At 37.2% G+C, this 14,334-nt stretch overlaps 1 protein-coding gene across 1 annotated transcript in view; it reads left to right on the top strand.

Annotated features, from left to right (window-relative positions):
* MAN1 (LEM domain-containing inner nuclear membrane protein MAN1) overlaps positions 1 to 14,334 on the top strand; it is a 30,916-nt gene that overhangs the window by 9,106 nt on the left and 7,476 nt on the right. The window contains exons 3-7 of the mRNA XM_071688024.1: positions 4,044 to 4,223; positions 6,808 to 7,006; positions 10,452 to 10,525; positions 13,141 to 13,317; positions 13,935 to 14,161. Of these exons, the coding sequence (XP_071544125.1) occupies positions 4,044 to 4,223; positions 6,808 to 7,006; positions 10,452 to 10,525; positions 13,141 to 13,317; positions 13,935 to 14,161 (857 nt within the window). The remainder of the gene's footprint in view (positions 1 to 4,043; positions 4,224 to 6,807; positions 7,007 to 10,451; positions 10,526 to 13,140; positions 13,318 to 13,934; positions 14,162 to 14,334) is intronic.

Raw genomic sequence — 14,334 nt, 5'->3', positions numbered from 1 at the left:
CTTTAGGGCTTGTTGGCTCTTGGTCTGTAGGGTATCAGTACAGGAAGATGCTGAAAGTCCAGTCCTCATTTTTGCTAACCCTCACATCATGAATTCTTTTTCCCCCTGTACAGGAGAGAGGTTTATGCAGAACTCCTTGCAGATACTGTTGTGTTTGTGGATCTGTGTTTATCCACGTCAGATGCTCCCCTTGTACACATCGTAGAACACTTTTTCTTTTACATCCTCATTGTAGCACATTTTCCTTTACATTTTTTTACACACTGTGCTATACTCTATTCCCTTTGCTCCATATCTTGCCTTTTATTTCATATTAGATCATTTCAGACCTTGTACTCCATCACCCTCTTTCACAACTTTCCTTGGGATCCACCTCACCACTCCTGAGATGTGACCTTTTGTAGTCATTGCTTGCATAGCCATACATGTATCATATTGCTGTACTGTCAGTGTTCCATCATTTGCTTCATTAATCACACCCTTCGTAACTGACCTTACTGGAAACATGTCACACATCCACAGGCTTTAATCTCACAACATAAAAGACTTTTATCTCTACCCATATAGCCATTTTTATTTTGAATTGACGCTTCATTACATCTATGTGAAATTCACATTATTAGTCAAACATGCTATATAGCTTAGGCTAAAGGTAAAACCCAGACACCCACTGACAAGAATTCCTTTTTTGACAATAACATCTACTGTCTTGACTTGTTCACAGATAGTCTTTCATTATTCTTATTTATGGCCTTAGAGTTTACTTATCAGAACTTTGTTACCTCAACATACATTCCCTTATTCTTGCTAAACATTATTATATCCAAATTTTGAATTCTTTGCAACATCTTATTCTTAACATCCACTATTGATAAAGAGACTGACTCCCCTGTCGTAATCATAATCTTCTACCGTATTCAGCATTGCATTTGTACATGCTTTTCTTGTTTAATCCTGTCTTGATTGCTTGGAACTGATTTCTCAGCTTATTATTAGAGGTATTATCTATGTAAGACATCATTAACTGGTATTCCCTTTCAGCAGTCTTATATACATTGCTGCCTCTTGAGTTATTTATTAGTCATAAATTCTAGGTTTCATAGTAGTGAATACATTCAGTTGCCATGATTCTATAAAGCTTGAAATTTTAACTATGATATATTTGTGAAAGTAGTCATTTGGTTAACCTGGTTGAATCCTATGAATTTCCTTAGATTGTATGTAACATAGAGTTTGATAAGAGCAGGCCTCATTATGTTAAAGGATGATTATTTATATCTTTTTTCCCGAAAGCATGTTTTGACCACTTTGTCGTAAAACATTATCAGTAACTTGTGTGTTTTACTAACCTTTTACCAACTAATTCATAAGAACCATTTCTTTCCATATTTCAGCCATCTTTGATGTGATTACCTTAATACTCACCTATTACCACTCTTCCTTCAGAAAAATGTCTTACTTCATACTCTGAGTAAGCACCTACTGTTGCATTTACAGCTACATATCATGATTTTTCTTTTTGGTATGGTGGCATAAAAATTGATCTCATGTAATCACTCCATTGATATACTACCTTCATTCTTTACTGCTTAGTTTTGGCAGTGGAAGCACTTGTGTACCCCTGTACAATGTTATATGAAGTTAAGTAATTTTAATGATCTTTGATCATCCTTATCATTTACCCTATCAGATATATCCATTGCCATGCACTAATTTACATGACTTCTATATTGATAACCCTCTCGTACATATATATTGGTTCTCAGTGAATGTAGGTTTGCGGCAGGGGTGTGTGATGTCTCCATGGTTGTTTAATTTGTTTATGGATGGGGTTGTAAGGGAGGTAAATGCAAGAGTCCTGGAAAGAGGGGCAAGTATGAAGTCTGTTGGGGATGAGAGAGCTTGGGAAGTGAGTCAGTTGTTGTTCGCTGATGATACAGCGCTGGTGGCTGATTCATGTGAGAAACTGCAGAAGCTGGTGACTGAGTTTGGTAAAGTGTGTGGAAGAAGAAAGTTGAGAGTAAATGTGAATAAGAGCAAGGTTATTAGGTACAGTAGGGGTGAGGGTCAAGTCAATTGGGAGGTGAGTTTGAATGGAGAAAAACTGGAGGAAGTGAAGTGTTTTAGATATCTGGGAGTGGATCTGTCAGCGGATGGAACCATGGAAGCGGAAGTGGATCATAGGGTGGGGGAGGGGGCGAAAATTTTGGGAGCCTTGAAAAATGTGTGGAAGTCGAGAACATTATCTCGGAAAGCGAAAATGGGTATGTTTGAGGGAATAGTGGTTCCAACAATGTTGTATGGTTGCGAGGCGTGGGCTATGGATAGAGATGTGCGCAGGAGGATGGATGTGCTGGAAATGAGATGTTTGAGGACAATGTGTGGTGTGAGGTGGTTTGATCGAGTAAGTAACGTAAGGGTAAGAGAGATGTGTGGAAATAAAAAGAGCGTGGTTGAGAGAGCAGAAGAGGGTGTTTTGAAATGGTTTGGGCACATGGAGAGAATGAGTGAGGAGAGATTGACCAAGAGGATATATGTGTCGGAGGTGGAGGGAACGAGGAGAAGAGGGAGACCAAATTGGAGGTGGAAAGATGGAGTGAAAAAGATTTTGTGTGATCGGGGCCTGAACATGCAGGAGGGTGAAAGGAGGGCAAGGAATAGAGTGAATTGGAGTCATGTGGTATACAGGGGTTGACGTGCTGTCAGTGGATTGAATCAAGGCATGTGAAGCGTCTGGGGTAAACCATGGAAAGCTGTGTAGGTATGTATATTTGCGTGTGTGGACGTGTGTATGTACATGTGTATGGGGGGGGGGGGGTTGGGCCATTTCTTTCGTCTGTTTCCTTGCGCTACCTCGCAAACGCGGGAGACAGCGACAAAGTATAAAAAAAAAAAAAAAAAAAAAAAAAAAAAAAACATATATATCTTACCATACACTAGTTCATATCACATTATTCCTTTATAAACACAGTTGCTTCTCCTTCCTTAGCTAAGCAGTTGTAGGAACTAATGAATAATGGCTTTATTTGCACATATCCATTCTTCTAGCTATCATGTGTAATGCATCAAAACCAGAGCCTTGCACCTAAAGGCTAACCTCACAGAATATTTCATTGTTTACTTAACCACTTCACATTCTCAGGTTCATCCCATTAACAGCTTGGCATTCTTGATGTTGATTCATTTCATTCCATCCCATTTGTGCATTTTACCCTCCTTAATGTTTGGTTATTGATATTGTAAAGCTTCTTTCACTTGACCCTTGGTCTCTCTCTGTCTCCCTCCACTTCTGACATTTCTTTATCAGTCGTGAAGTTGTGCTGTGCATGCCATCTCTCTCAGTCACCACTCTTTCATTCATCTTAAAAGGTGTACCTCTTTGGTATACCTCTTTAATTCGAGCACCCTCGTTCCTGGTAACTTTAGTTGTCTTTATTGATTTGACTATTTTCGTTGTTTTTTAACATCTGATTCACCTCATGTTGATGGCATTGGAATTAAGAAAGGTTTTGGAATGATAGGATAAGTTCGAACATTGCAGATTATGTATACATATTGTATTAGATCATGAGAACATTGTTAAGGAAGAAGAGAACAGATACTGAAATGAAATAATTTACATGTAGTGGGACATTGTTTTGTCATATCTACATCTGTTTTTCTGTATGTCTGTGGATACATTCTTGTACTTGATACTTCATACTTGTACCATAGGTATACCATGTAGATTTGATGAACTGCTTAGAATTGGGGGCAAGTAGTTGCAGAATTCACATTTGTTTGGAAAAATAGATCTTTTTGCAAATGCTTTAACTCAGGATTATCGAATGATAGGAATTTCAAATATATAACATATGAATGTATTTGGCAGAGACAAATATCATGTAATGCAGATTTTTTTGATAGTGATTTTTTTCATTAACAACTTGTGGCAGGACATTTGGAAATGCAAGTGCCAATTATTTCACCATACTTGAAATGATTGTTACATTGCTGTTTACTGTTACATCAAACTGATCTTCAGCATCTGCAACTTTCCTCAGAGTGATTGCCTTTCACGACAAGAGCTGGAATCTGTTCAGCCTCTAATGGGTAAACTGGAGGATGTTCTGCTCCCTGCATTGCATCGGCAGGCTGGGCTCTATCAATGTGGAGATTCTTCACTCAGATATCTGTTGGTGTCTGAAATTCAAGAGGTGTTACTTCAGAAAGATTCATCTCTGGTAGGTCCTTAACGTCTTAGTTGTTCCAATAGTTTTTTCTATTCATGCATATACTTTCTGTATGTGTTACTCTGTAATTTGTTTTTGTTTTTATTGGTTGTCCCCAGAAAAAGCTTCTTGCACTTTTTTCAGGTTTCTTTTTTGATATGTATTGAGATGGCGTATGCAAAGAATTATGCCAAAAAAATCATCATTACAATGTTTTGGAGTTGATATAATATACTTCTGAATATTTAAAATCTCTTTTGTTAGTCTAGTTATCTCACGTTAGACACAGTTGCTTGTGGCTGGGACAGCATTAGTATTTAGCAAAGGAATGTTATGCCCATTGCTAAAGGGAAGATGAGAGAGAAAAATAGGTAAGAGGAAATGAAAATAGTATTTCTTTTGACTCATTAACTGTTAAGCACAGTGTTGGTCTTACAGTGAATGTTTGGTTTCACAAATGAACCTAGGTTTTATTCCTAATAGTCTCAAGTTCTATGTTTCACTACATTAAGATATCAATGCGCTAGTGTGTTTCATCTAGAAATGACATGTTGTCACTTGAGGAGTATTTTGATTGGGGAGTCGAGGTACGTTACTTGCAATACTTTCCCTCTAAGGTCTGATCAAAGAATGTTACATTCTTATGATGAAGTTTTCAAATGAAAAATGGTCTGTGAACATTTAGATAACCTTTAGAATGTATATTTTTTCATTTCACATGTCTGTGCAGGAAGGTTTCTTTCACTTCACTGAGCAAATGGAAAGAACTTTATTATAAGTAAAAGAAAAGTATGTTTCTCTGCATTTTGATACAACAAAAGATAGGTATTATTTAAGGTATATCAGTGATTATTGGTACATGACTGTTTTACAGGATATTTGATTGAAAACTGCAATTGGTGAACTGTAATGGCTTGTCATTATGCTTCCAAAATTTCTTAGCTTACCTATAGTTTTACTCCTGTACTAGGTGTAACTTTATCCAGTAGCATAGGCATAATGTGAACATCTGAAAACCACCTTAAGCAAGAAGTAAATTCATTATCATTATTGTATGTTTATATTTTTTTATTAGTTCCCAAAACACATTGTCCACCAAAGGACACCAGTTTACAGCCAGTGGAACACAATTGAGTGATTTTATGAAGTAGTACTGATTTCTAGCTAGGAGAACGGGGCATCCCTTATGAGATAGGCATGTGCAGGAGTTGAATATGTGATCTGAAGCTTATTCATAGATTGTAGTACAGTTTGGAGATCTCTCGTCTAAATTCCTTGGGACTGAGCAGTTTTCGATGTATCATATGGGTTATATATATATATATATATATATATATATATATATATATATATATATATATATATGTATATATATATATATTAGTCTTTCCAGTGAGGTTTTTCAGATTCTAAAAGTTAAAAGATTTTTGTAATATATATAAATGAATATATATATATATATATATATATATATATATATATATGTAAGTGATGTAGTGTACATTTATTAATGTTTCCCATAATTTTTCCCTGTCTCATTTTCCAACAAGTATAATTTTAAGGTAGTATTTGATGATTATAGATGTAGTGAAGTGCTCAGGTTGGCATCAGCCTTTTCACATTGTTTCTTCACTTCGCATATATTCAGGTTACCAGCATCATAGTACTCCCTCAGCTTCACTATGCTCATCACTGTCCCATTATTAGAGGAAGAGTAAGGGCAGAAATCATAGAAGTAATTGAGAAGAGCATGGAACACCTTTTGCCTTGAATTTACTATTCAGAAACTCATTTGCCATTTCAGCGGGAATCTTAAATGGATGGGCATATCAATTTTGGATGTTGTCAGACTGAATAACTGGGCTGGAAATCTTGTGCCTTAACTGTAAACTTATAGAAAGGCTTGTATCTCAAATATTAAGGCATCAGTTAGTGAACTGGCATCGTTAATCCTTATCCTCAGCAAAGGAAAGTCTCCAGACTGTAAATATCTGGTTTCTTAGTTTTTATCATTTTACATTGAAGACTGATTTTGCTTAGGTTTGGTTGAGCAAGTAGCATCCACAAATTGATTACCTGGATTACATGTCTTGGGTCCTTGGGTCAATGTATCAGGCTTGGAGAAGAAGAAAAAAAATGAAAAGAAAGAAGCTTGTTGGTTAGCCAAGGGTATACTATGTTGAATCACCGTACCCAGATAGAGATGGCAGCAGGGGTGCTGATATTAGTGGTTGAACCACAAAGGATTGAAAGTGAATTACGAAATTATTGATGAGTGGTTTTTAACTCTAGATATTTATCTCCGGATGTGCTGCTTAATCTAACGCCACTGGGTCTGTTTGAGCATCATTTACTTACCTAGAAAAGTTTTTCATCATTACAGAACCATGTTTCTAATAGCTTTATGTTAACAGATTTACCTTTGTGGGTGATATGTAATGGAGGAAACACTTAACATTAATTTTTGTCGACAAGAATAGGATAGAAAGATATTTTACTTTTGAAAGAAACTGCTAAGTTGTAACTTTTAAGTTTTGATGGAGATGGTATATGATGCATCTTTTTTGTATAGATGTTATTGAATTTCTTTTTTCAGAAACCTTCACACATCACTGAGGGCATCCATTCCCTGGGCAAGTTGACAGAATTGAATAGTCATTGGGGTCTTGAGGCTGTCAGAGGAGGGGAGAATGAACTACTAGGCATATCTTTGTCTTCACAGCCAACTTACATTTTATGCCATATCACTGCAGCCATTTACTCATTCATCTATTTAGCGATGGGTGTTATTACAGGTAGGTGTGACATTTTCATTCAAGCAAATAAGGTAATATTTGAACTCCCCAGTTTGAATCCAGTTTGCTTCTTTTTCAGATGAGGGTTTTCGATACATAAGGTATCTTGAATATACTTATTACCTAAGAATTATTTTAGAATGTTATATGATGAATTATGGTGTAAGAGGGCACTGTGCCTACAGTAATCTGATTATGTATTTAAACAATCTTACACAATTACTTATAGAACTCCAGTACCCATTTTATGGGGTTCTTGGAGCTTAAAAGCTTCACTCTATGCAGGAGCAGCTAAATGAAAGACTTGGAGTGAAAAAGGCCCTCACAAAACTGAACTCCTTTCCATCCATTGATGATGATATACCGTCTTCAGAGATTACTTCTCATTTACAGTGTATCAACTTCAACCTTTGATTTGGGCAGTGTGGAATTGATGGTATAGTGTTGGGGAACAAGATCCCTGGTGTAAATGAAAATATGGAAGAACTCTCTTGGTGTTTATGGACCTGGTAATGAGAGAAGTTTGGAAAAGTGGTGAGCATTTTTCAAGAGCTGAGTGAGTGCATCACTAATTTTCATGTGAGAAATTGAGTAATAGTGTTGGGTAATTTGAATGCTGTGAGATATTATGGGGCATGAGGTACATAGTGTTTGTGAATGAAAATGGTGAATCATTTGTGGAGTTGTCTGTTGTAAAAGGAATTATGATTGAGATAGCTGGATTTATGGACATACATAAGTGAGTATTCATGTGTGTTAGGGTTGACTGGTAAGCAGGCATTAATGTATTATTTTCTCAATAATGGATGTGCAAATTTCTAATTTTGGATGTAAATGTGTTGAGAGGGGTAGCTGTAGAGATGCCTGATCATTTCCTGATGAAGATGAGGGTGAAGTTTGCAAAGACTTCAGGAAAAGAGGAAATGATATGGATGGGAAGAAGTATGGTGAAAGTGATTGAGCTTGGAAGAGCCTTGTGTGAGAAGATAGAGAGAGAGAGAGAGAGAGATTAGGTGAAGAACAGCAAAATGTGAAAGTAAACTAGCTAGGGGAGTGGTTAAGGAATGCGAAGTATACAGGGTCGCAGTGCTTATGTGTGTGAGAGAAGTTTGTGATATATGGAAGTTGGGATATAGGCATATGAGAAAGGGTAAGAAAGTAGTGGGATGAGGAACTAAAGCTTTTAGTGAAAGAGGAAAGAGAGTTGTATGGGTTTTATCTGCAGTGAAGGACTGCAAGTGATTAAGAGATGTACGAAAGGTCAAGAGGTAGGTGGAGGGCTAAAAAAAGAAGCAGTTCAAGTTGGGGTGAGAGAGCCTCAGTAGACTTCAGGAAGAATAAGAAAATGTTTTAAAAATAGGTGAATGCTGTCAGGAGAACAAATGGGAGCAGATGGGATAATGGTAACAGGCAAAGAGGAGATGGAGTGAGAATTTTAAGGAGCTGATGATAGGGTGGCAGGTGCGGGGTTTGGGATGTAAAGGTATGTAAAACGAGAGAGTCATGGCTGGTGGTTTGGTGAAAAAGTGGAGGTCATGAATGCCTTACTAAAGCTAACTGGTTACCAAACCTTAAATAGAAATGAAAAGCTTATTCCTGTCTCACACGTCAGCAACCTCTACGCCCTGACCCCCCCATCCCCAACAATAACAAACAAAACACATACATACTGACATGGCTCAACAAGCATTAAACAACCACCCTCTCTACTCAGTCTTAAACACCACCAAACCATACTTACACCCACCTGAAATGACAATCTCCAGACATATATGAATCACACTCTCATGTCTGCACTCAAGACATCACCCCTCCCTGTAACACTACAAACACTGATTCATCATATCCCTAGAGCCTTCATGCCTATGATACAGCTATCGCAAGGAAGACAGTGAACACTAACTGCTCATTTACGCTCTCCCCACATAGATGTGCATACATCATTACCGTATATGATTTGTGGTTTAGCAGGGTGGATATGGCTGGTTTCCTGAGTGCTGTGGGATCCCCATGAAGAAAGAAGGGACTCCTGGGGTGGGAAATGATTATGCATGTAACTTATATGAGATCACCAAGGTTAAGGCATTCAGTTTTCCTTGCCATCTCACCTGTCATAAAACAAATGCACGAGTTTAGTTTTTGATCAAATTTTATCCATAGGGTTCGGGGACAAGAAATACTACCCATGTATCTCCCGTCAGTTGGGAATCTTCCCTTTGTGGATCACTTTCAAAAAGAAGGAACAGAGGAAAGAACCAAATGAGGATTTTTTTTATCTTCTAAGGCTCCGTCATCTCTTGTGGATACTACCATGCTCGTGGGAAATATCGAATGTGTGAAAATTATAAGCATAATGAGAACTTTCTAAAGCTGCCTAAAGTGGTGCAGTAAGGATTTTACTGGAGTAGGTGTGAAAGAGGGTATTGTGGATTTTCATTCTACTTGAGTGTGCTGTCTATATACCACCATCTATCTAAGAGAATAATCATTTGTATTAATAGTGGTACATGTAGAAATGTATCAAAAACCATGGTTTCTAGATCTATGGGCTGTTGCTTCGGAAATTTGATTGAACAAAGGAATAGCAAAACAGCTTGTTCCCAGACTGAGCTGTCAGGCAACAGTGCCTCAAAAACCATTGTGAGTTATACTGCAGAATTTCTTGCATTAGAATGCTGGATACACAGAAGCATAATTCTACACATATATTTCTGATGGTTTGTGGGTAGGCAGCCAACAACAAGGGAGGTTTATTACCAGTACTACCCACCTAGGTATCAGGAAGGTTAGTGACATCTGCAAAGTGAACCTGCACTTTAGTGGTTGTCAAGTTGCACTCCTCTGACCCAGGTAGCTGTCTTTTCTTTCTGCCTCACTAACATGTGAACTACTAGCATTGTGTCCACAAACATACAATCTCTCCTTGTCTTATGTAATACTTGATGACACTTCGTAACTCTAGATTTTCCTGCAGTGAGCAGTGTGTGCAAGGCCTACCTTTTGGTAAAATGATAGGAGCAGGAGATTGAAGTACTAGGTAGGAACATTTAGGCAGGATTATTAGGTAGAAGTAGTAGGTAAGAGCATTAGTTAGGAACAATAGGTAGGAGCTACTGCAAACACTGTGCTGCACTTGCCATCAGCCAGTGGCTTGTTAAGGGTGAGTTACTAAGGGCTAAGAAGCGGCATTGGAGTTCTTCAGTTACTGAGACTGTTGCCGTGGCCACCCCTTTGAGGGAGTTCCTGTTGAAGCAGGCATCAGAGATATAGATAGATAGATAGTTTGTCAGTTAACCGAGTTAAATAGGATGAATTTAACCATTGGAATAGTGGAATAGTAAAAGATGAGCTGTAGTTTTAAGATGTAGGTGATATTGATTTAGATAAGTTTGCAGAAGATGAAATATGAATTAATGGTAATTTATGCAATGTTTTTCTTTTCCAGTTATTTTTACAGCTTGGCTTGCATTCTACTGTGTCCGATATCACAAGCGGAAAGCAGAGGAAGAAAAACAACAGGTAAATATGCATATTTACTTTTATTGTGTTCACACAGAGAATGAAACATGTACACAGATCAAACCCCACAAATGCCAAAGAAATGCCTTCCAGTAATCCATGGTAATCCACAAATAGTTAAACATCAGCATCACAATCTGCTTTCCTGAAGCTGAGGGTTTTACATAGGTGTCATAAATATTTCTCTTGAGAGCAGCTATTTCTTATCTTCAAGTTTTAATTGCCTTCGTATGGAGTACTGCTCACATTTCTGGGCTGGTTTGTCCTCCACTATTAACTGAAGTACAATCAGAAGCTTTCTGTCTCATTAATTCTCTTGACATCACCTTTATTCAACCATCCCTTTTTGTACACTTTGATCTGCTACTTTTTCTTTATTCCGTGGGTATTATTTTGGCCTCTCTTCTCATGAGCTGTCTGTTTGCCCACACTCCAAAGGCTTTTCTCAAGGCTCACATTTGGGTGTTGCTTCCCCCTTTTATGTGTGGAGACCAGCCAGTCGAGGATTGAATGTTATATCTCCTTCTACCCTAGAATAGCTAAGCTGTGGAATTCTCTTCCTCTTTTTATCATTCCTTCTATATCCTGGGATTTTCAAGAGTCAGGTCTACAAATGCCTGCAGAGCCCAGATTAATTTGTGCTTTTTATTTCTCTCACTTCTATCTTTCACTCAGCATGGCCTTTGATTGGGGCATGTTATGCCCATTTCATGTCAGTTACTGTTACAAAGAAATGGAGGAATGTCACTGCTATTACTTTTAGAGAAGATGCAGTGTAAACAGCCTTACTCACACTATCAGGAATGATAAAGAATCCATCAGTGTCATGTATGATATAGAAATTTTTGAAATTTATTGATACAGAATTGAAAAAATTTAATTTTGCAAATGTTTTGAGCATTGCAGTTGGGATGTTGACAGTAAGAACATGTGGAGATTATCAACTTTTGAAATGAGCACAGCTTTTGCTGAAAATGTAGAAAAGGGTATAACTATGGGATTTTCATTCTTTTTTTTTTTTTTTTTGAAAATTTTCAAGTAAATATGTTTATTTTCAGAATCTTTTTAAAAGCTCAAAGTTTTAAGTCTATACCAAGGTTGCTTTGCATTATTCCCCTTTTATGATATGATGTGAAGTGTCATGATAAGAGGTAAGGTTGACAGGAAAATTAGAACATATCTTTTATTGATAGACTCGAAGAGAATTTTTTTCCCCTTTCCATATATTCCCTTTTCATGAAAATGGATGTGAGCAATTGTGGCTTTTCTTTGTATGTTCTTAGCCTTGCCTTGCTAACACGGGACACATCAATCAGTTTTAAAAAATATTTTGTCATAACTAAAATGTTTGTGTGTAGTACTATGATTACTGGTGGGCATTTTCCTTCTAGGTCTTGACAGAGATTTTGCTAAAACTCGAAATGCACCCGTTAAAGCAATTAAAGAGTCATATTCAGATTTACATTGTACACCTATCTACCTATATTTCTAATGCCACTGGTTCTCTCTGGGATCTTCATGAAGAGGGTGGCCATGGCAAAAGTGTCTCCATAACTGGTGAACCTTATTACTGCCCTTTTAGCTTTTCGTGCGTTACCCGTAAAAGGCCACTGGCAGAGGGCAATTATAGCTCAGTGTTTGTAGAGGCTCCTACTTAATTATCTTATTGACTATTACTACCTTATGTTCCAACCTACATCTATTTTTACCTAATATTCCTGCCTAATGTTCCTGCCACCTACTCCCATCTATTACTACTACCATTTTGCCGAAAGTTAGTGCTCGTGTATAGTGCTCACTGCCGGAAAGTCTACGAGTTATGAAGAAATAAGTTGTCCGTCTATTGTGAAGTAATGTATCTGAAGATTTGTCAACAAATTTTTTATTTTATCCATTCCTTCAAAGTTTCCTTATGCAAGTTCATGAGTTGAATGCGGATTTTGGTCTTACTTTCAACTAATATGATTCTTCATTTTTAGTTTTCTTGGTTTGGTTTGGTAGGTAGCCCAGAATTTGAAAGATGTTAAGTACCTGCTGTATTCTCATGTCTTGTAGATAGTTACCATTATATAGCTGGAGAATGCTGGTAATTTTAGTTGTATGAAGATATAGTATCTACTTTAGTGTACTCGTCTCCCTTTCCATTTTATTATTTCTGGTCTCATGAGTGCTTTCTAGTACAGATAGTGTTACATGAATATTTATGTACTAACAAGGCTTGAAGATTGCCTGCAACTAATGTTTCCCCTTTCTGGTAATTATACCTGATCTGGCTTTTGTGCTCTAAACTTGCTGAGATAACTGGCTGCCTTTCAGTGTATTTACATCTAATTTTTTTTTTTTTCTAGGGCCTCAGTTGACATTCCAACTTGAAATGGGTTTCTTATTGTTAAGAATGGTATTGGAGTGGTTTGGGTTTGACTGCTATAATAAGTCACAGTGTACTGTAAGTCAACATGTACTGCACACTTTAACCCTTTATCTCAGCTGTCTCTTCAGTGAAACCAATTTTCTGAAATGGGTATTCTGCTTATGTATGAAATTTTTGTATAAGTGTTTTTTAACTTTTTCAGTGTAATGTTAAATGTTTTTTTTTTTTTTCCCATGTGTTTCAGGTTTACGAGTTAATAGAACAAATTTTAGAGGTCTTAGGAGGAGTTGGTGGTCCTGGAGGAAAAGATTATGTTGCAGTTAATCATGTACGAGACTCCCTCATCAGCCCAAGAGACCGTCGAACGAAGAAGAACTTGTGGGAAAATGCTGTGCAGTTCATTGACCAGTATGAGTCTAGGGTGCGTTTTTGATGTATTTCAATAGATTTTTTTATGATGAGAGGAATGCTGAAGGGGCCATAATTTGAAATTGATAGAGGTGGTATAGTTTGTTAAGTAATATACAGAAGAAACCTAGATAAATGGCTGTGATTAGGGCATTCGTTTGCCCATGTCATTGCAGCTTACACTGAAAATAAAGCTGACTTCCATATTAGTTTGTTTACTATATTTATCTCATTATTTACCATATTTTATTTATATTTCCGGTAATATTAATTTGACAGGATTTACTGTTAGTCCATCACTTTCAGATGAATGTAAAAATTTTTTTTATTCATTTGAGTGTCTGGGGAGGAGGGCTCCTGCCTTTCCTATTTGTTTATTAACTGTATTTATTGTAGCTCTCATTGTTTACTATGTTTTATTTATTGTTCTCATTATCGTAGTTTCATAGTCTTTTAATGCATTGAATCACTCTTAGTCCAAACCTAACCTGAGCTTTGTAGAAGTGAATTTTGGATAGCACTTGGTAAATAATGAACATGCGAATTCAGCGTAAGTGAGGGACACCTTCATATCAATGTCCAGTGCCCATAAAACAGTTTTATTGTTGTCATAACCTCATCCTGTTGTAGATACGACGTGAAATCCAGAATGTTGGGGGAGAAGATTGTGAGGTTTGGCGTTGGGCTTCTGGTGTGCCACATTCACCAAGCAACTCACCAGGAGCCGATGGCAGTGTGAGACGTCCCCCTGCCAAGATGTGGCAGGGACCAGCCTTTGATACTCATGGACCACATAATGTTCCCAATGTTTCTCTTACCTCTTGCCTCAAAATTAGGAATATGTTCGACTGTGATGTGTAAGTATAGTTTACTTCTTGACCTTTCTATGATTACTAAGTTGATTTAGAAATAGTTTTCCCAAATGTCTTCAAGGAAATATGAGAACTCAGAATACATTAATTCATTGTTTATATGGTCTAAATTGTTTTTTACTCTTTTTCCAAGATGTGGAAGTACTGTATGTGCTAGT

Source organism: Panulirus ornatus, chromosome 45, assembly GCF_036320965.1.
Source record: "Panulirus ornatus isolate Po-2019 chromosome 45, ASM3632096v1, whole genome shotgun sequence".
NCBI classification, from domain to species: domain Eukaryota; kingdom Metazoa; phylum Arthropoda; class Malacostraca; order Decapoda; family Palinuridae; genus Panulirus; species Panulirus ornatus.
Note: the sequence above shows the minus strand (reverse complement) of the source record. Positions and strands in the feature narration are given on the sequence as shown.